At 42.8% G+C, this 22,217-nt stretch overlaps 1 protein-coding gene across 1 annotated transcript; it reads right to left on the reverse strand.

Moving 5' to 3' along the window:
- Window positions 1-432: 432 nt before the first annotated feature.
- rdh12l (retinol dehydrogenase 12, like) lies at window positions 433-21,720 on the reverse strand. The gene is made up of 7 exons (XM_084326339.1): window positions 21,581-21,720; window positions 21,034-21,149; window positions 16,065-16,220; window positions 12,736-12,840; window positions 9,227-9,436; window positions 6,802-6,994; window positions 433-1,095 (listed from the first exon to the last, which is right to left on the reverse strand). The coding sequence occupies exons 1-7, from the start codon at window positions 21,592-21,594 to the stop codon at window positions 993-995; spliced, it is 897 nt and encodes a 298-aa protein (XP_084182465.1). The 5' UTR covers window positions 21,595-21,720; the 3' UTR covers window positions 433-992.
- Between the last annotated feature and the right edge of the window lie 497 nt (window positions 21,721-22,217).

A 22,217-nucleotide genomic window follows, 5' to 3' on the forward strand; every position in this document is an offset into this window, starting at 1 on the left:
TATGTAGGTAAGCTGATAGGGGTGTGGCCAGACGAATGCTGGGATGTAAAGGTACATTTGTGGAATTTTTATTCAGTACGCGTGCACGAGCGAGGTACAGTGCAGTAGTGATGCCGAGCGGAGCCCATTACGATACAGAACTCGTATAATAATATAGAAATGGGTCTATTTCACCTTTGACGTTACAATACCACACATTCCCCATTTAACATGAGTAGGCCTGTCCTTCAAAACTACATAATCAACTACATTGCTTTTAGAATTTATTTCAGATTGGTGAAAATCCATTGGTGCTCAGCATAATGTAATGGTAATTGGGGTAGATTTGTGGCAAGATGAAAGTTACTCTCGACTTGTGATCATTCTGTGCTCAGGAAGTGATGTAAATACTTGTAATGACTGAAACAAGACTCAAGTGTACAAGATCTGTTTTTATTATTTTATTAATTATATATTAGTTTGAGTAAGACATTTATTTTATGTTTTACAACATGCTATCACATTTCAGGAAGTAAATTATTAGTAATTAAATTAAATTAGTAATTATTGAAGATAGTAGTAATCTATGTAAAAGAGGTATACAAAACATATACTGGACAACTATAATTTGACTAGTACGAAATAATGTAAACACATTCACTGAAAACACGTTTGCGTTTGTTTGTATAACAAATAAGGATGACCGTTGCGTAATATAAATATATAGTTGTAATCCATGGCATAGTATATCAAAATAGTAAGATATCTTAACCCTTTCAGGTGTAATACAAAATTCTATCTTAGAATGTTCCACTTCTCAACATTTTAATCTCATTCATCTCATCATCCATCTGAAAGGGTTAAGTATATCTCAAGTATTTACAGACAGTGATAATGAAACAGTAGACCACCGTAAAATTAACATAGAGGCGCCACAGTAGCTTGATGAAATAGGACCTGTGTTTGGTTATAGACTGTAAACAGGAAGACTACATTCTGAAAGTTGGAGGCATTCAATCCCACGATATAGAGAGCATCTGACAGCTTAGGCCCCAGAGTTTCTCAGCCATGGTGTCATCTTTTGCAGCACTCGAGCAGGTGGCAGGGGCACAGTCACTGTGGGCAAAAATATATCAAGGAGGTCTTACGCAGCTACCGTATGTTGATGTGTGATCTTTGGAAATGAGAACCGCATAGATGCAACCAAGTACAATTACAGTGTAAGTGCGTAAATGAGTGTTTAATAAAAGTTCTGCCCGGTCCACTTTCTAGGATTCAAATGACTTGGCGGGCCAACCCCGACCCTCATTCAAATTGCAGACATAGGCTACGTGAGAAGAACAGAGTTTATTTTGAACAACTTGCCATTTCAGTTGCATTAAATTCCTTTCAGTTGCATGAAATGCAAATCCAAATGTAACATTCAATAACCATTTTAGTTTTTTTGTTTGTTGTAGATGTTTCAACTCGGAGATGATTGCAAGCTGGTTCATGTGATCATGCCGTCCTGATTTTAGCCTTCAAGAACTTCAACTGGCTGTCTGTTGCTGTACTGAACAACTGAAATAAATGAATCCGTTATCACGAGAAAACAGACGGTTATATTGAGATAATAAGTCAAAGATTATAAATAAAGACATGGTCTCGGCTTCCGTAGGAGAAGAGCAACACTTGTTTGTTTAACACCTCTTAAGCCCTGAGCGGTCCGGTACCGGTACGAGATTGATCGATTGATTGAAAACTTTATTAACTCAATCAGCGCCAGAGGGCGCTGTGTACTGTGTTGGTTAAAAGGCCAATCTGTTAATACAATTTTCATTCAATCAATCAATCTGCACGGTGATTGATTGAATGAAATTTGTATTAACAGATCGCAGAATGGGTACAATACAGTACGGCTCAATACGCACAATTGTTAAGGGAATGCAGACCAGAGAAAGACTTTAGTCTTGTTTACATCAGGGTCCCCCATTTTCAATTCATAATGCATTTTAAGTAAGGGTGCAACTTGCTCCGTGCAATCCATTCTTTGTGGATCTAGCCCACAGAGTTTCAAAGGATGTGCAATACCGGCCGCAACTTACCAGGCGGCGGTATTGCACTTTTGCGATCTCAGACCCATTCCCAATGATAACACCAGGCTCCCTGGATGGATAATGAATGGAAATATCGAATAAAATAAATAACGATGAAAACCCGACTTTTATCGGGTTTGGCGCTCAAGCGTCGGCGAGTTAACGGGTCTGGCATACATTGAGTTAACAGATTGCAGAATGGGTACAATACAGTACAGCTCAATACTAACAACTGCTAAGAGGATGAAGACCAGAAAAAGACTTGAGTCTTGTTTACATAAGGGTCCCCCATTTTCAATTAATCAAGACATTTATGACATACAAGACATACAAATATACGGTACTGTGTAAGAAAAAGAGCATAAAAAAATATATACATCCGAAGGGGAAGAAACTGTACATTGGAGGGGGTTGGGTGGGTGGGCCAGTTTCTAATTGCAGCCACCCGTAGGTGCTCTTTGAGAGAGGTTTTGAAGGAGGGTAGGGATTCACATTCCTTACGGCTGTGGGTAGGGCGTTCCACATTATTGATATCACGCCATAAATCTGTCAATACAGAACTTATTGATTAATGTTGCGTTTCTTTTTCGAATGTAGCCAAGAGTAAAAAGCCTAACCCTGTCAAAACAGCAGTCAAAGTGTATATTTTCAGCACTATGTTTGTTTAACAATGATTTTAAGTGTTATTAATGAAATATGAGTTTATAGAAATCTCAGCGCATCGAGTCGAAAAAATGCGCTTATTTGCGTGAGGATTTGGCGCAACCTAATTTGAGTGTAGTCTTTTGAGAGAAGAGACCCAGGGCTTTCGGTAGGCTTTAAAAAAAAAGAAAAATACACTTCCCAGCTCACACCAGCCCCTGTCAATCATCTGACTTCAAGTTCAAGTTTCAAGTTTCTAGCATGAAGCTTTTTTTCTCTTCATTTTCAGGATCATATCTGAACGTTATTGCCATGAAATAGAAGGCAGTTAGTTTCTCTACCTTTCTCTGAACGTCTAGCAAAAAAAACGGGTTGCAATCTGATAAGAAATGGTGGAGCAATTTACATTATAAAAAAGTAACTGTACGTAGCTTTCATTCACGGTTTTTGCTGCCCTGTCAGGGGCGCCTGGTGGTACTAAATCCAGATTGAACTCTGCCATTGGAAAGGAGAGATTTGGCCCGATCCATAGATGTGTGACTAGGCTATAATAAGGTCATTTATAGGCCTGATATTCTATATTCTATAATCATATTTCAAATTGCATGTGTCCGGATGAAGAAGGTGCTGAATGAGGAAGAGGTAGAGAACCTGTCACAGTGGTGCCAGGAGAACTGCCTCTCCCTGAACGTCAGCAAAACAAAAGAGATGATTGTGGACTTCAGGAGGTCGGGGGTCAAGGACTACAGCCCCCTCAGCATCGACGGGGCACCGGTTGAGAGAGTGAACAGTTTCAAGTACCTCGGAGCCCACATATCCGAGGACTTGACATGGACCACACACATTGACAGTGTTGTGAAGAAGGCACGACAACGCCTCTACTTCCTCAGGCGCCTAAGGAAGTTCCAAGTCAGTCAGAAGATCCTTAGGAACTTCTACTCATGTACAATAGAGCATCCTGACCGGCAACATCACCTCCTGGTTTGGGAATAGCACTGCACAAGACCGTAGCAGACTACAAAGAGTGACACGTTCAGCCGAACGCACAATTGGAGGGGGGCTTCCCACCCTCCAGAACATTTACAACAAGCGGTGCAAGGGGAAGGCTAAGAGAATTATTAAGGACTCGAGCCACCCGAACAACTGCCTCTTTGAACTGCTGCGGTCAGGCAAGCGATACCGGAGTCTTAAGGCGAGCACAGAAAGACTCAGAAGAAGCTTCTATCCCCAGGCCATCAGGCTGCTAAACGAACAATAATCACTATGCAACAACCATCAAATGCACACAGCACACACACCCACACTCACTCAAACAAACAACACACTGCAGCACCCACTCTCCACACTTTAGATCACACAAACACACTTACACTTTATATTTATTGATAAAGGATTTGCACTACAACTCGTACACCTACTGTGAATTGTACCTAAATTGCACCTCGTCCCATTTCTCCATTTCTGCCTTGCACTATATAGTATTGTATATTAGTACACTGCACAGTATTGTATATTGTATGGTAACTACGTCTATTCTGCATCGAACATTGTACATATGTCTAAACTGAACACTGTGACCTAATTTTTTTTACTTCTAATTTTACTATGTTATTTTATTTCATACTTATCTTGTCTTGCACAGTCTCTGGAGCGCAACAGTAAGAAGCATTTTGTATAAAAGTATTCTGTACTTCTGTATGACAACTATTAAAGAAACTTGAAACTTGAGCTCAGTGGCCATTTTTGCATGGTACAGTCAACGATGAAAAAAGAAAAGAAAAAAAAGAAAATTGATATTCTCCTTTAGTTCATTACAATTTACTCAAGCCTAGTATTTATTCTGACACTGGGAATACTTTCCCCCGAAATCCATAGATGTCCATAGATACCAAGAACATGCAAATGGACCTTGTAGAAGTGGAGCAATCTTCCATTTACCGTACTTTTCGGACTATAAGCCGCGGCTTTCCCCCCATTTTTCGACCCTGCGGCTTATATAAGGGTGCGGCTTATATGTGACTCGACGTGACCAAACCCGAAAATGTAAAAATCAAAATATTGCTTTTTTGACTGCATTGAAATGTTATTTATCTGTTCCCTTATTTGCTAAACTTAATACAACTTGTAAATGAGTTAATTCTTGTTATTTGTCCGACAGTATTGTGTCCCAATGCTAATTACATATGGTAATTAAACATTAAAACACCTGCGGCTTATAGTCCAGTGCGGCTTATATATGTACACATCATTCAATTTAGCTGCTGCGGCTTATAGTCAGGTGCGGCTTATAGTGCGAAAAGTACGGTACTTACGTATGTATTTTTAGGCAATTTAAAAAAAAAATATGGCTAGGGCTTAAGGAGCAGTGGCGGCGTTTCAGAAAAAGCCAAGGTATGGCAATTAGGGAGGGTGGGGGGGGGGGTGACGGGGGGGCTTTTCCCCCCCTTGGTGGATTTTATTTGTCAAATCAGTTGCGCAATAATCACTTTTGGTGAGTTGTTTCTATACAATTCACTTATGACATTTAGGTATGACACAGGACTACACAAGCATTTTTAATATAGAAATTTGTCAACAGACTAAAGCAGGGAACCACAATATTTAGCATACAAATTATGCAGAATGTAATATCATAACTGTCTATTATTTTTCTTGCAATTGAGCCAATTTTCCTTAGGTACGGTTTTGAGGTAATGTAGTATCAAAAACATGTTCACAAAAAGTATGGGTTACTGAATGCTGAACTGCACTGTTATAATCACTAAGCCATTGTAAGACCTTACCCGTGTCCCTGTATCACTAGTCTCTGCTGCCCTTTGATTAAAAAACATCTGTATGTCCATTTTCCTTTTTTTGTGTGGCATATTTGAGTTAGTCACCTATAGTAAAAATCACCTAGTAAAAGTGAGATAATTGACCATATCAAAACATGCTAGGGCTGTACCAAATAGTTCGAAGCTTCGTTCATAATGTTGACATTAGAATTCTAAATCAACATAAGAAAAATGTATTATACCGTAATTCCTCTAATAGTAACCGGGTCTCAAATACAAGCCGGGTCTCTATTTTTTTTTTTAAACTTTGGCCATTTCCCTGGCTCTTTTATACGTTTATCGCATTTATACTTGGTCAAGTTCGACCGACAGAAGCAGGCTGAAAGGGTTCAGATGGGGGGGAAGACACTCTGGGAAAGGCACGGCTGCAGTCCGGGATTCGAACTCGCTCAGCCCCAGATCCGTGACGAGCACGGTTGTCCACGGCGCTGAAATAGCACTCGCGGTACGTGGTGAGCTACTGGAGCTCCCCCTAGCCGGGTCTCTATTAATGGCCGGGTGCGCTCTTGAGCTAAGCAATTATAAGCCGGCCTCCTAATACAAGCCGGGTTACTAATATACTGAGCTGCACACTGAGCTAGTTACTTGATTTCACTTTGAAAACGTTGAAATGACCAGTGACCACCTGTAATTGCACTGTTTACTATTTCATACAGTACTTGGTTTCAATAAATGAACCCAGTACATTTTACTGGGTTCAAACTGACACAAAATGTTGATTTATTCATTATGATCCGTTTTAAAATGTGAAATATAGGCCTCCCTCTTATACAGGCCTCCTCCTAATACAAGCCTGGTACCCGCTACAGTTGAAACAAATACAAGCCGGGGTTACTATTAGAGGAATTACGGTAATTTTTTTTTGCCAAGGTATGGCGAGTGCCATACCAAAACGACGCCCCTGCTTAAGAGGTTAACACAAATACAAACAGGCTATTAACCGAATGGAAACTAGATATGCAGGACCGCTTCGAACATAACAATTAGCATACATTTCAAACACCTTTGAAAACGTCAAAACAAGTCAAACAACCAAAATGCTCTTTTAAAAAGAACATAATATTTGGATCAAGCAGAAACCATGGAATGGAAATCAGAGTGTGTCAATGCGAAAGGCATCTCCACTCAAATGAGTTTTAGAAAGTTCGGCTGATATGATGTTGTGGTGAGGTGGAGGCACTGGTGGAGGTGTTTCCTGTTTCATAATAAAAGTTCTCTGTGCTACGAATTTCATAATGAAAGCGGCCGCTATTGTCATAGGAGAAACGTACCTGTAGTAGCCGCCGCTCTCAGTCTCCAGAGACGGTTCCACGGCGCAGTAGATGGACGTCTGGGCTCCCTGGACGGAGTTCTTAGTGAAGGGGCTGATAATCTTCATCACAGCCTGCTGGGGGCCGTTCAGATGACGCCAGAGATCAGTCTGGACGACTCCAGGGTGGAGGGAGTACGTTGCCACGCCCGTTCCTGCGTGAGAAGCGGGTACCAAGTTGTGTTACTCGCTGTCTAAAGGAGGCATTTCTAACCCGAATCCTATCGTTCTGTTGTGAGGAGGACATGTAATAATCAGACATAAAAGTAGCATTCTGTGTCTCGAGAGTTCGGCCGCATTCGGCATTCCAAGAAACTCCACCAGGTGACCTCTAGTGAACTGCTAGTCTCGCATAGCCATACCTCTCTCCACACTATGTTAGTGTTGTGCCAGCGCTGGGGAGAGGTCTGGCTGAACCTATTATCAGGGTGCGGCGATGGTGCCCTTGTGGAAGGGGAGAATTCCTACTGAAATATTCAGCCAATAGCCACAGTCTCATGGCACTGATCCAGACTAGAGCAGACTACAGAGTGGCCCGTTCAGCCGAACGCACAATTGGAGGTGGGCTTCCCACTCTCCAGGACATTTATAACAAGCATTGCAGGGCCAAGGCTAAGTCTCATGGCCAGTACAGAGAGACTCAGAAGGAGCTTCTATCCCCAGGCCATCAGGATGCTCAATGACTATGTAACAACCCATCATCTACAGTACACACATCCACATGCACACACTCACTTTTAAACAAACACTCACCTTATTAACACTCACTTTAACACTACATTATATTTATCTATTTATTAAAGAGATTGGCACTACATTCATACCTTATTTGCATTTGCACCATACCTAGTTTTGTACCTCAGTCTGCATTTGTACCTTACTGTTTACACATTTTTACTCACTATACTTTAGATTGTATTGTATATTGTATATTCCTCTTTTACTTACTTTTTTACTGTATGAAGCACACTCTCGGGGGCGCATACAGAACCAAGCATTTTACCGTGAAGTACATGTATTTTATTGTGACAACTAGGGCTGGGCGATTAATCGAAATAAAATCGCGATCTCGATTCATAGACCTATGCAATCTCATTTCTAAATTATGGCGATTTTTCTTTTTTTACTTTTTACTTAAAGGGGAACTCCAACATTTTGCGAAATTAGCTTATTTAACATCTTCCCTGGAGTTAGACAAGAAGATACATACCTTTTTTGTCTCTGTGCGTGCATTTTAGCTTTGGGAATAGATGCTCCGTTAGCATAGCTTAGCTTCATCACTGGAAGTGGGGGAGGGTTAGAGCCTTACAGTGCCTTACAGTGTATTGCAAGGTCTGACATTGACCAAACTTGATATGCATGACCTTGGTGGGCTCTAGGTCAACTCCTGAAAAGGGGGTCAATGTCAGACTTTGCAATCAAAAGTTAGGGGGCTAATAACCCTTGCCATAATTTCAGTGCGCCCCCTAACTTTTGATTGCAAGGTCTGACATTGACCCCCTTTTCAGGAGTTGACCTAGAGCCCACCAAGGTCATGCATATCAAGTTTGGTCAATGTCAGACCTTGCAATACACTGTAAGGCACTGTAAGGCTCTAACCCTCCCCCACTTCCAGTGATGAAGCTAAGCTATGCTAACGGAGCGTCTATTCCCAAAGCTAAAATGCACGCACAGAGACAAAAAAGGTATGTATCTTCTTGTCTAACTCCAGGGAAGATGTTAAATAAGCTAATTTCCCAAAATGTTGGAGTTTCCTTTAACACTTTTAAGTTTAAGTCAAGCACTTTGATATGTTATGTTGTCTGTTTAAGAAAGAGTGCAATAAATGATTTTATTGAAAAAATAAGAATCATGTGAGAGAATCGTGATCTCAATTCTTAGAGAGAAAAATCGTGATTCACATTTGAGCAAGAATCGCCCAGCCTTAGTGACAACTAATAAACAAACTTGAAACTTGACTAGTGAACCGCAGACACCATTTCCTCAATTATCCTCAAGTTGGGGTGATTACAGTTGAAAATAGTTGAGCAAATAGCATCTGCAGTTTACTAGAGGTCTACTCTGGATGATGTCACCTGGCAGAGCTCTTGAGACACAGAACATGTTGGTGACTTTATATATCAGATTATCACATGTCCTCCTCATCAGTTCTTGTGACTGTGTAATGCGGCAGGGAACTAAGGAACAAAGTATATGACAAACGTTAATAATAATAAATTGTATTTGTATTGCACTTTTCGTTCACTAGGATCCCAAAGTGCTACAGGGTTAACACGTTAAAGTCAATACTGTTTCTCAGCTCAATGTGGCGGAGACATCTTCGTATATCCATTTGTCAATTGTCAACAGGAGAAATTTTGCTTATTTGAGACTGAGTTGATACAGACCGTGCATTTTTTTAGCCAGTGAGCGAGTGAAGAGGATGTTTGCTAGCTTGCTCTGGCTGTAGGCCGCCTTCTTGTCATAGCCCTTCTGGCTGTTGATGTCCTCCAGCTGGATGCTTCCCCACGTGTGGGCCATCGAGGACACGGTGACAACCCTGGCAGGGGCCGATCTCTTAATCAGGTCAATCAACAAATGTGTCAAAAGGAAGTGACCTACAGGATAAGTTAGGGTACTTTGGATGAGTGGGATTCGTAGGAACATTCAATTCCACATTTCATCCGGCATTTTGAAAAGCTGGGAGGGGAGATAAGTTATTACGGCACACTTTTATACTTCTGTATAAAAGTGATACAATTCTGTTAAATTAAGGAAGGTATTTTCATCAAATGGGATTCTTTGCAGGCTTAGAATGAAACCCCCCGTAGAAAAGAAAACTGCAGCAGCTCAGCCATGTTAATACAGCCCACCCTGTCATGAATGGGATACATGTAAACAATTGTATCATCTTTTAACCCATTGAAACCGGGAAACACATGTGTGTGTATATGCAGATGTTAACATGATCTATTGAGACAAATCAATAAATTAAGCTTTTCTATCAATCGTCATGCAATAATGCTCTATACTTTCAAAATCTGTATACAGTATATCATAGATACATCAGCATAAAATGCAACATGAGGCTTGCTAACTTCTCCCAGAGTGACATTGCTATGTGCTGGGGAGCAACCTATATCTGTATAGATATTATAATTCAGTTAGATGATAATCAGTTAGGGGCGGCTAGGTGGTGCAGTGGGCAAGGCACTCACCACCAATGCTGGAGACGCTGGGTTCGAGCCCAGCTCTCCACATTGTTTTCAGTTTGGCTGGTCGTCCGTACTAATACAATTGGCAGTATTAGGGGGAGGGAAAACTGAGGGGTGGGGATCGGACGTTGTGGACAGCGACTCCTACAGGTCGGTTGGTGCGCCTGCGCAGTAGAATCAAGAAGCGATGGGGGCGGCGCCCCTCCAAAGCGCAGACCCCTGACGATGAAAGATCGCGCCGCGCAGGTGAAAAGATGCGACGGCTGCTACCTCGAGTATCGGAGGAGACTCGTGCTATGTATGGCTTCGTCCACATTGCAGCCGGCTTGTGGGAGGCAAGAAACAGCCTTCGAGACAGGGGAGGGTTGAATTGGACGATACGAAATTGGGATGTGAGAAAAATAGAAAATGGGAGAAAAAGTGGATAAAAAAAATAAATAGTTCAAGTTTCAAGTTTCTTTAATAGTTGTCATACAGAAGTACAGAATACTTTCATACAAAATGCTTCTTATTGTTACGCTCCAGAGACTGTGCTAGACAAGATAGTATCAAATCAAATATCAAATAACATAGTATAGTAATTTAGAAGTAGAAAATGAGGTCACAGTGTTCAGTATAGACATATGTACAATGTTCGATGCAGAATAGACGTAACTGAGTTACCATATAATATACAATACTATGCAGTGTACTAATGTACAGTACTATATAGTGCAAAGCAGAAATGGGATGAGGTACAATTTAGGTACAATTTACAGTAAGGTGTACGAGTTGTAGTGCAATCCTTCATCAATAAATATAAAGTGTGGGGAGTGGGTGCTACAGTGTGTTTGTTTAAAGTGGGTGTGTGCTATAAAGTGTGTGGAGTGGGTGCTACAGTGTGTTTGTTTAAAGTGAGTGTGTGCGTGTGGATGTGTGTGCTATGTGCGTTTGATGGTTGTTGTTGTGTAGTGTTGTTCATTGTTCGTTTAGCAGCCTGATGGCCTGGGGATAGAAGCTTCTTCTGAGTCTTTCTGTGCTCGCCTTGAGACTCCGGTATCGCTTGCCTGACCGCAGCAGTTCAAAGAGGCAGTTGTTCGGGTGACTGGAGTCTTTAATGATTCTCTTAGCCTTGCCCTTGCAACGCTTGTTGTAAATGTTCTGGAGGGTGGGGAGCCCCCCTCCAATTGTGCGTTCGGCTGAACGTGTCACTCTTTGTAGTCTGCTTCGGTCTTGTGCAGTGCTATTCCCAAACCAGGAGGTGATGTTGCCAGTCAAGATGCTCTCTATTGTACATGAGTAGAAGTTCTTGAGGATCTTCTGACTGACTTGGAACTTTCTTAGGCGCCTGAGGAAGTAGAGGCGTTGTCGTGCCTTCTTCACAACACTGTCAATGTGTGTGGTCCATGTCAAGTCCTCGGATATGTAGGCTCCGAGGTACTTAAAGCTGTTGACTCTCTCAACCGGTGCCCCGTCGATGCTGAGGGGGCTGTAGTCCTTGACCCCCGACCTCCTGAAGTCCACAATCATCTCCTTTGTTTTGCTGACGTTCAGGGAGAGGCTGTTTTCCTGGCACCATCCCGCCAGGACCTTGACCTCTTCCAGGTAGGCCCTCTCGTCGTTGGCAGAGATCAGGCCCACCACCACTGTGTCGTCAGCAAATTTGATGATTGTATTGCTACTCCGCTGAGCCACACAGTCGTGTGTGTACAGGGAGTAGAGGAGGGGACTCAGAACACAGCCCTGGGGGGCCCCTATGTTGAGGGTGATGGATGAGGAGGTGCAGTTGCCTGCTCTCACCACCTGGGGTCTGCCCGTCAGGAAGTCCAAGACCCACTGGCACAGGTCATAGTTCAAGCCCAGGTCCCTGAGCTTGGCTATGAGTATGGAGGGGACTATGGTATTGAATGCCGAGCTGTAGTCGATGAATAGCATTCTCACATAGTTCCCCTGCCTCTTGTCCAGGTGTGATGCTGCTGTGTGCAGCACATGGGCTATGGCGTCCTCCGTGGACCTGTTGGGGCGGTATGCAAATTGCAGGGGGTCCATGTTGATGGGGAGGGAGGAGCAGATGTAGCCCTTTACTAGCTTCTCAAAGCACTTCATGGCTATGGAGGTGAGAGCTACAGGGCGGTAGTCGTTGAGGCAAGCAGGCTTGGATTTTTTGGGTACAGGGATAATAGTGGACTTCTTCAGGCAGGTGGGGATGACAGCCTGTTCTAAGGACAGGTTAAATATGTCAGTGAATACCGGGGCCAGTTGGTCGGCAGACTTTTAGGACGCGGCCGGGGATGCCGTCCGGACCTGCTGCCTTCCTGATATTCACTTTTTTAAAGGTCCGCCTCACCTCATGCTCTGTTACCCTGAACACTGAGCCTCCATCAGCAGCAGACCCCCCCCCCCCCCCTTTGCCGTGGCTTGTGGGCTGGTGTTGTTATTACCAGCATCAAACCTTGCATAGAAGGTATTGAGGTCATTTGCTAAGGAGATGATATGATAATATGATAATCAGTTAGGTAGGAATGAACTACATCTGAGACATGTCCAAACAAACATCCAGTTACAGGTGCTTACGGACTGATAAAACACATATCTTTCATAGATTAGCTCCAGGCCAAGTAAATGATAATGGAATTTAGCAAAACAACTTGAAAGCTTAAACAAACAACAGATGTCTGCCACCTTGCAAAGCTTCCTTTGGTTCTTGCTCCACTTTTGCTCACCCATGTGATTGACACCAATCTGCATTTCAAAGCCATCTGCGGTTGTCCCATACGGACAAACCATCACCCCCGCATTGTTTATGAGGATGTTGAGTTTCGTCTCTCCTGCAGAAAAGAACAAGTAGATGTTGACTTGTCCATTATATTCATTGTCCTTTTTTACTATATAGAAATACAGTATATACAGATGCCAATGATCTGTGTTCCTTGATTCTCTAGAGCAGGGGTTCTCAACCTTTCTGCTGCCAAGGCTCCCCTGTGTCCAATAAAATATTCCAGGGCACCCCTACATACGATAAAGACTTTCCCCTCCTGTCTTTTTTGCTATAATGATGACAAAAGTGCTTGCTTTCAAAATAACGTTTATTTAACACATTGGCGCCCGTGTTTCCGCGCCATGCTTAAAGGGCCAGCCACAGACATGTCCGTGGCAAGGTTGTTTTGGCTTTTATTCCATTTGAATAATCTACTCAATGTCACCGAGCGGCACTGCAGAAGTACCCTACTCTTTGAATTCGAAAAAGTGCATTACCGGCCAGATCCTCGTAGGGGCGCTGTCTCGATAATGCAGTGTTCCCTGTGGCAGAAGTTGTCTTGTTTTTTCTGGATTTTCAATGTAGTTTTCTGCTAACCTGAAGCTATGTCTGTAGCATGTAGCACGGAATACGTTTTGGCTTTTGGGACACGGATTTCAGTGTGCAGTAAAGGAATATATGATCAGCCAATGGACATATCGATCTACCAGATGGCGATCGATAACTGGGAAATCCTTTTTGCAGTCCAACCGGTCACAGGTAAGATCGATTTGACGTCAATTTCAGCTTGGTCGGGCCTTGCTTTGATAGCCATCCACCCGGTCAGCGAATGAGGCTACTGAGGCTAATGCCGTTATTGGTAATCAATAATCAGAAACGACGTCCCCCCCCCCCTTTCATGCATGCATGGTGGACCATCATATCAATCATATGCAGTTTGATTTTTAACTCTAGCTTCTCTATAGCCGAAATGCCATTGGATTTAACGTTACTAGCTTAGCGCCTTATATCTCGCCTTCCAGGAAATATACCAGCCCAAATCCCATATAACGCTTATATTCAAGACGCTATAAAATGAGAACGTATTGATGAAAAAAAAATTCTTTAAGCCATTTTGAAGGAACGGTTTATGGTCTCAATTGACAATGAAAATGGACAGATAGCAATACTATAAAGTCTAGATTTAGCTCTACAAACAGCCTCACAAACTATGCAAGTCTGTTTTGAAATGCTGGCCGTCTAGTGATATTAGACGGCCCCAAATGTGTTAAGTGCTTAGTACTGTTGACATTACACTGCTTGTAGTAGTAAATCAAATAGCATATTTGGATAAGTTTGACCATTTCTCAAAAACAGAAAATCATTATTTAAGAAAATACAGAAAAGGATCACCAAGTTACCATTTCTCAAGAAATATAAATAAATACAGAAAATAAGCACTTGTTCACTCAGTGGACATTTCTAGCTCAATGCGAAGTCTGCTGCTGCTGGCTAATAATACGGTCAATACGTGGGGAGATCTTTGACAAGGCAACATGCATGTCATCCTCAAGGCTCAACTTGGCCCTATATTTTGTTTTCAGAGCTGTCATGGATGAAAAGCCAGCTTCACACAGTGGTGCTGAATGGTATCAACACCTTAACACTTTCAGCGCCAGCCGTTTTATCCATTGTTGTACTCAATGGGCCACGCTTTAAAAGATAGGAATTTTCACTGTGCGTTGCAGTGTTTGCAGGGCTATATCTATATTCTAGCTATGGAGACAATACTATGGCTCATTTGACAGTAACCATCCCTCGTCCAACATGTAAAAAAGAATAAATGTTTTCATGTATACGTTTGCGTGTTATACTGTGGTGAATATTGTATAGTTTCAGAGTGATCCTGGCTAATTCCTGGAAACGCGTTATGGAGCGATATATGAATTTTGCTAAAGGTGTTCGTGTTGCTGGCCTGGACACGTTACTATTTCCAAATCAAAGGTATATAATAGGAATTATGTTTCATCATGAATGTATCAAAGAGGGGGGGGGGTCGTTTTTTGATGCTCTGATCACCAGCATTCGTTTTGAATACTACATACGTTGATTGGCTGGATCGATATGAAATCATTGTAGGATCAAGGTGGAATTGATGTCAGATAGTCCTTACCTTTGATCTGGGTTATTCCAAAAAGAATATTCCAATTGTCTGATTGCGATTTCCAGTATTGATGTCCATCGGGTCCCTGACATGAAGTGGCACAAGATATGCCTCAAGTGTGCTGAACACATTTCAAAGGGCTCGGATGAAGCGATTTACTTGGCTTGGACTAAATTCTCCGCCCGGACGACATTAGATGTGACACACAGTATGAAATAAGGTTTCAAAGGGTGGGCGATACTGCCACCTAGCAGGATTTGGCCGGTATTGCACTCTCTGGGTCGCAGAATGAGTTCCAATGGTAACGAGGTCCATGAGCCTGTAATGAATAAAAAAGAAAAGAAAAGAAAAAACGATAAACGATCGAAAACCCGACTATACTCTGGTTGTCGTTCAACCGCTGGCGAGATAACCCGACTATAGTCGTGGTTGGCCGTGAATGAGTTAACTGCTGCATCATGAGATACTTGGTACTCAGCACCACACTCAGACCAAAATGTTTCCAGGGGCACTTCACTGAAACGAGCTCTCCAGGTGGTATCAGATGAGATTTCCATTAGTTCTTCCAAAAGTTTGGATGGAGATGTGTCAGGAAGCTTTGTCTCAATGTTCTCCGTTCTTCTTTATCCAGAGTAACTTGGTGATCCTTTTCTGTGTTTTTTTAAATAATGATTTTCAGTTTGAGAAATGGTCAAACTTATCCAAATATGCTATTTTCATGGAAAACAGTGCAGCTGCAACAGATCGCACTTTAGTGATCATTTTCTGTAATTCTGTTGAGAACCGCTGCTCTAGAGAACCGCTGCTCTAGGGAACTTAATGTATTAGGGCTAGGCAATATGGCAAACATTTATATCACGATTCCCATAAAGACATTTATCAAAAGCTATATATCTATATATATCAATATCGGCTTACTTTTGCCAGACAAAACCCGGAACTCCCAATTTTCTAATAAATAAATAACAAATGTTTCAGATCTAATTTGTGAGAAATACAAGTTAACATGTACAGTTACACCAATATATCAAGATATCATCATGATATGCATTTTGAAAGACTATTAACAACTGCAGGCCAGTCCTAGTTGACTGGAGTATTTTCTACAGTAGATGTCCACAGGGAGTGAGAACAGTGTCACTACTCCACACCTTCATTGATGGCCGCGGCAAATTCCCTTATTGACTTGGTGTCTGACAGATCAAGTTTCATGGCGACGACATTCTGGTTTCCAGAGCCTTCGATGACTTCTTTCAGGGCGGTCTGTGCTTTCTCCATATCCCTGCAAGCCATGATGATCCTTGCGCCTATAGAGAAGAAAACATGAGAAACAAGGAAAGAGAGATAGATAGATAGATAGATAGATAGATAGATAGATAGATAGATAGATAGATAGATAGATAGATAGATAGATAGATAGATAGATAGATAGATAGATAGATAGATAGATAGATAGATAGATAGATAGATAGATACAGTACTAGAGAAGGGGGGTGATTCAGGTTAATTCACTCAAAGAGTGTCCCCTGTTGACAAAGAAGGGCACAGCCAAACACTAGCCTGATTGATTGATTGATTGATTGATTGATTGAAAACTTTATTAACAGATTGCAGAATGGGTACAATACAGTACGGCTCAATACAAACAATTGTTAAGAGGATGCAGACCAGAAAAATACCTTCGTCTTGTTTACATCAGGGTCCCCCATTTTCAATTCATCAAGACATTTATGACATACAGATATACTGTACAGTACTGTTTCATCAAGACATTTATGACATACAAGACATATACACAATATACAGTACTGTTTAAGAGAAACTTTAGAGATCCTAAAAGAAAAATATATACATTGTAAGGGGAAGAAACTGTACATTGGAGGGGGGGGGTTGACATTTACCGGGGCCAGTTTCTAATTCTATATAGGTGCTCTTTGAGAACGGTTTTGAAGGAGGGTAGGGATTCACATTCTTTTACGGCTGTGGGTAGGGCGTTCCACATTGTTGTGGCATAATTGCGAAACGTGCTTTAAAACCTTGTTTGAGCCGAATCTGGGTTGAACATGATTTGTGGAACTCCCTCTGGTGTTGTGGTCGTGGAATTAGGGCCCAGATAAATTAAAGGGGCACTTCACCTAAATGAATGCTTGGGGATTTGTGGGAAAGGTTGTTTTAATGCTAGCGTCCAAACAGGCTATGTTACAGCCTTATCATCATCATCAAACATTTATTTAAAACTTGAAGACCGTTGAGTTTGCCCTCATTTTAATGATGTAGAGTAAACGGACAATTAAAATAAACAAGACAAAATCTAAAGTAGAAACACAAGATAAAAACTAAAGAAAATCAGCTAAACCAGTTACAAATTTATGTAATGATTTGTGATCATGGTTTTGAACTGTGCATAGGTTGGAAGAGTATTGATCTTTAAAGATGTTCCATAAGTCAGGAAGGAAAAGGAGATGGATAAATCACAACTTTACAATCATGTCTCTGTGTGTTGTAAAGGGTTGTGATAATAGTCAATCGAAGCCAGGGTTTCATTTTTTGTTTCATAGAATTAAAGATCCGGACTGGATAAAGCTATGGCTACTTGCTCTGAACATAGATCCCAACAAGCCAACATAATAATCAAGAAATGGCATGTTTGCTCAGAGCATTTTGCACAAGATGACCATTATGAAAAAATGAAAATGAGACTTTTTCTGAAGGATACGGCCATCCCATCCATCGGCATCGCACAGAGAGGAGAAAGTGAAACACTGCCAACCATGGCTGTGATAAGTGTGTTATGTTCTGGTTACACAGGGTTTGCTGTATGTTGCGATAGTGGGTACAGTGCCTTTAAGAGTGTGACTATTATGGGTTGCTGTTGGTTACGGGCAGAGCGCGCGCCGATACATATATAGGTAGTGTGATCTGTGATTTGGAGTTGACAAGTAAAGTAAACAAGTTGTGGTTCCGACATTGAAACTGTGTGTGTGTACTGTAATTTCCACACACAACATTTGGCGAAGACGATGGCTGGATGTAGCCTTCCCCCACCCGATGTGTTTCTCGTGGTCCCCGGGGAACCCACAGTGCCATGGACATGGTGGTTGACATGTTTTAATGCCTACATTGTGGCGCTGGGATTCTCCGACGGTGAGCTTCACAACAAGCGAAAAACGGCTTTCCTTTTCCACCTTCTCGATATCGAAGGGCAGCGAATCCTTGGAGCGCTCGGAACAGTTACAACTTTTGAGTCCCGATATGGCGGTACAGACTCAGAAAGTGTCACCAACGACCCGGTGAGTCTATACATACTTTTGTGGCTGATCTACGCGAGCGAACACGAGCCTGTGAATATGGAGCTTTGCATCACCAAATGATCAGAGACCAACTGATAGTAGGCACATCATGTGACAAGACACGAGAAAAGCCATTAATGGAACCTGACGGTTTGGCGTTGACTGATGCAATCAAAATAGCGTTACAAGTGGAATCTGCTCTAGAATGCTCTACTCTGCTAAACAGCCCTGCTCATCAAAACAGTGTTTTAGTGCAACAGCTGCAGTGCACAGAGGCACGGGCACAGACCTGTCGTCAGTTTTTCCCGCCCACTGATGACAACAGCCTGCATGTACAACAAATGAGTAGACAGCGCCCCACTGTGGGCTCCAGACGCAATTGTGCCAACTGTGGATCTAATTCCCATGCAACAAGGGCATCTCAGTGCCTGTGGACAGGCTTGCAGAAACCGTTCTAAATTACACCATTTTGCTAAAGTCTGTCGTTCAGCTCTAGCCAACGTGGCACAGCGGCACAGGTTTCCCCAGTCTGGTCCTGGATACACCGAAATTAGTAATATTCGTTCCACACAAGTATCATTCAAAACTTGCACAGTGCAGCTGGGGGAGGTTAGCATGCCACTCATCCTGGATAACGCGGCTGCAGCGTTGCTCCTAAATCTGGCCACATACAGGAAATTATTTTCCCACATGACACTAGGACCCCCATCCACAAGCTTGCGGGGGTATGCAAATTCTGCCATTGAGATGGTGGGCACCCTTGACCTGCCTGTCCATTCCGGTACAATACACATCCCCTCCTTCCCCTTTCATGTGGCACAGCGGGAAGCCAAACTCCTTGGCCTGGATCTCTTCATCAAGCTGGGTTTCTCTCTAATGGACAATAGTGGAAGGGCTATACTGCAGGTCTCTCCGACGATGCACCAGCAGTGGCCAGCGCTGTTCCACGGCCTGGGCTGCTTGACGGCATTCACTCATCGACCCCTGGTCAACCCTGCCGTGACACTAGTTATGCAGCCCCCAGGCGCTCGCCTTCCGGGAGGGCGTTACTGCTGAGCTCACCTCCCTGCTGGAAGAAGGCATCATTGAGCCAATAAATGCAGCACCTTGGATCTCAAACCTGGTGGTTGCACAAAAAAAGGTAGGGGGTCTCCGGGTCTGTGTGGATTTGCGACGGGTCAACAAAGCCGTCATCCCAGACAAATACCCTCTACCTACAGCTGAGGAACTCACCACTCTCTTCCATGGCTCAACTGTCTTCTCGAAGTTGGATTTGTGCCAGGGCTACCTGCAAGTTCCCTTTTACCCGGGACCTGACAGCATATGACACATGCTGGGGTTTTCAGGTACACACACATGCCGTTTGGTCTTAGCTCTGCCCCCAGCTGTTTCCAAAAGGTCATGTCCACGATTCTTGCTGGGGTCCCGGGGACAGCAGTTTACCTGGATGACATTGTGGTGCATGGGTCAGACCAAGCCACCTACGATGCCCGGTTACACAGAGTGTTTGAGGCCATCACCAAACATCACCTGACCCTGAACAGCGACAAATGTCTATTCTCAGCGCCGACTGTGGACTTCATCAGATTCCGCCTCTCTGGTGATGGCATCGCAACTCTCTCTTCCAACGTCGAGGCAATACAGCGCATCCCAGAACCGACCTCCAGCACACAGGTCGCCTCGTTCCTGGGAATGGCCGCTTATTACTTGCGTTTCCTGCCCAACTACTCACACACGACAGCACCTCTCCGCCAGCTCCTGAAGAAGGAGGAGCCCTGGGACTGGTCACCACAGTGCGCCGAGTCCTTTTCTATGCTGAAAACAGTTAACGTCACCTCCTGTCCTCGCCCATTTCAGCCTCTCCAGCCCCACCTTCATCACCTGCGATGCCTCCACTGCTGCAGTTGGATGAATGTTGGATGTCCTGTCGCAGCTCCATGACGGCACAGAGAGGCCGGTTACACAGGGTTTGCTGTATGTTGTGATAGTGGGTGCGGTGCCTTTAAGAGTGTGACTATTATGGGTTGCTGTTGGTTACGGGCAGAGCGCGTGCGGATACATATATAGGTAGTGTGATCTGTGATTTGGAGTTGACTAAAGTAAACAAGAAACTGTGTGCGTGTACAGTCATTTCCACACACAACAAAGTGTTGTGTTTTTAGATGGAAAGCTGTATTCCGTCTGTCTAACGTTAACTAATATTATGAGACTTGATAAATAGGACGTAACTTTTCTGGACTAACCTAGTATTATCCTCAGCGGTCCCTGCATTCCCTTTGAGGGCTACGTTTACAAGTTTAGGTAGTCCGTTTACTGTAGGTGGGAGTCACACACTCAGTGATAATAGTTCCTATTAGTTTAATGTAAAGTTGTTTATCTAGATACTATTAGCTAGTCTATCTGATGATAACCACTTCACTCAATGAAAGCGTGTCCTGTCCCTAGCTACTAGTCACATTGGTTTTATTGACGAATATTACAACAAGGCTTTTGAGGTGATCCGTGAAATCACTGCGCCCAGGCAGTAGTGGTTTGGCAAAAGAGTATCTGCTTAGAAAACGAAAATATCTAATTTTAAATAGTTATTTCTTCATGTGGAAAATACACAGGTCACAACATGTTTACAGGAAAGTTTTGGAGATGTATTTGGAGTATATTTCATGACTGTTGGGAATGGGAACTAAGCTACTAAGCTGTTTCAATGTTATTTCTACGTTTCTATGCTCATGAGATAGGCATGTCAAACATGTATTCACATGTAATGCAAATAGTCTGGCTTTGTTGCATACTGCCCTTTACAGACCAACCTGTTTTCTTACAGGTTCCTTACCTCTTTTGGCCAAGTCGAGTGCCGTCTCTTTGCCGATGCCAGTATTGGCTCCCGTGATGACAACAGTCTTCTCGTCTAATCTAGCAGTGGACGACCATGGAGTCTGGAAGAGATTTCTTTAAAAAAGGGAAGATATTAACGTTGTATTATTGTAGTTTCACGACGGCATGCTAATGCTTCAAATTCAATATTTCTTTCTTAGTCATAAGAACAAATGAAGAAGTACACAGTCGTAGTCTCTGTTTTCCTGTTAGTCAACACACACAACTACCGGTTGCACAAGTTACACTGACTTCTCACTTTATTAAATAAAACAGCAACCTCTTATCCCTGAAGAGACTGCGTTGCAAATAACAATTTGTTCTTATAATGACTTGCTTGGTTGAATAAAAAAAACGAAACTGAAATAAAAAATAATTACAGATATTGTCCACCTTGGGCTATAATGCTTTAGTTTGCCCACTAATGTTACATTAATATTAATGACCTATTACCTACTTGGGATAACATAACCATCAACATTATAATTTTCAAGAAATATCCTTACCTAAGCGCCTGCATCTCAACGTAGTGGGAAGACGAGTTGACGTAACGCCTTTAGTTGAAAATGATATTCAATATGTGTAACAGCCAAACCACATAAACGTCTACAGCTAATGGGTGTCAATAATATCTTACTAATATCTTGGCTCGAAGGTCCCATTGCGGAACCGTGTTGAAAATGCCTGATCTGGGTTGGCCGATCTTTACCCAATCGTCTTTGCCGTCGTTACTTTAAACCAATCACACAAGATATCCTTCCGTTTCTGCTACAAATAGTAGCTCCAGTTCTGCAGACCCCTCTCTGATTGGTTGAGCTCCATTTCTGCAGCCCCCTCTCTGATTGGTTGAGCGAAGCCCCTCTCTGATTGGTTGAGCGCGCGCATGCGTATGAGCCGCGACAAGCTCCTCCAGAAACGCCGGAGGAAACTCCGTTAAGCTCCAGAGAGAGAGGCTGAAAACACACAGTTCTTGCCCGACGGATGGGAGCGAATCGCGGATCCGAGGTTTCTGATGACTACCCCCAAAACATGGAGGTCGCGAACGCAATTTATACGCATGGAAGTATTGATTACGCCATAACGAATCATTAAAAAAATATACCGTTAACTGGAATATGTTGTGTGTGCCTTTCTGAATATGAT

The sequence above is a fragment of the Notolepis coatsorum genome (genome assembly GCF_963971535.1).
Source record: "Notolepis coatsorum genome assembly, chromosome: 12".
In the NCBI taxonomy this organism is placed as follows: domain Eukaryota; kingdom Metazoa; phylum Chordata; class Actinopteri; order Aulopiformes; family Paralepididae; genus Notolepis; species Notolepis coatsorum.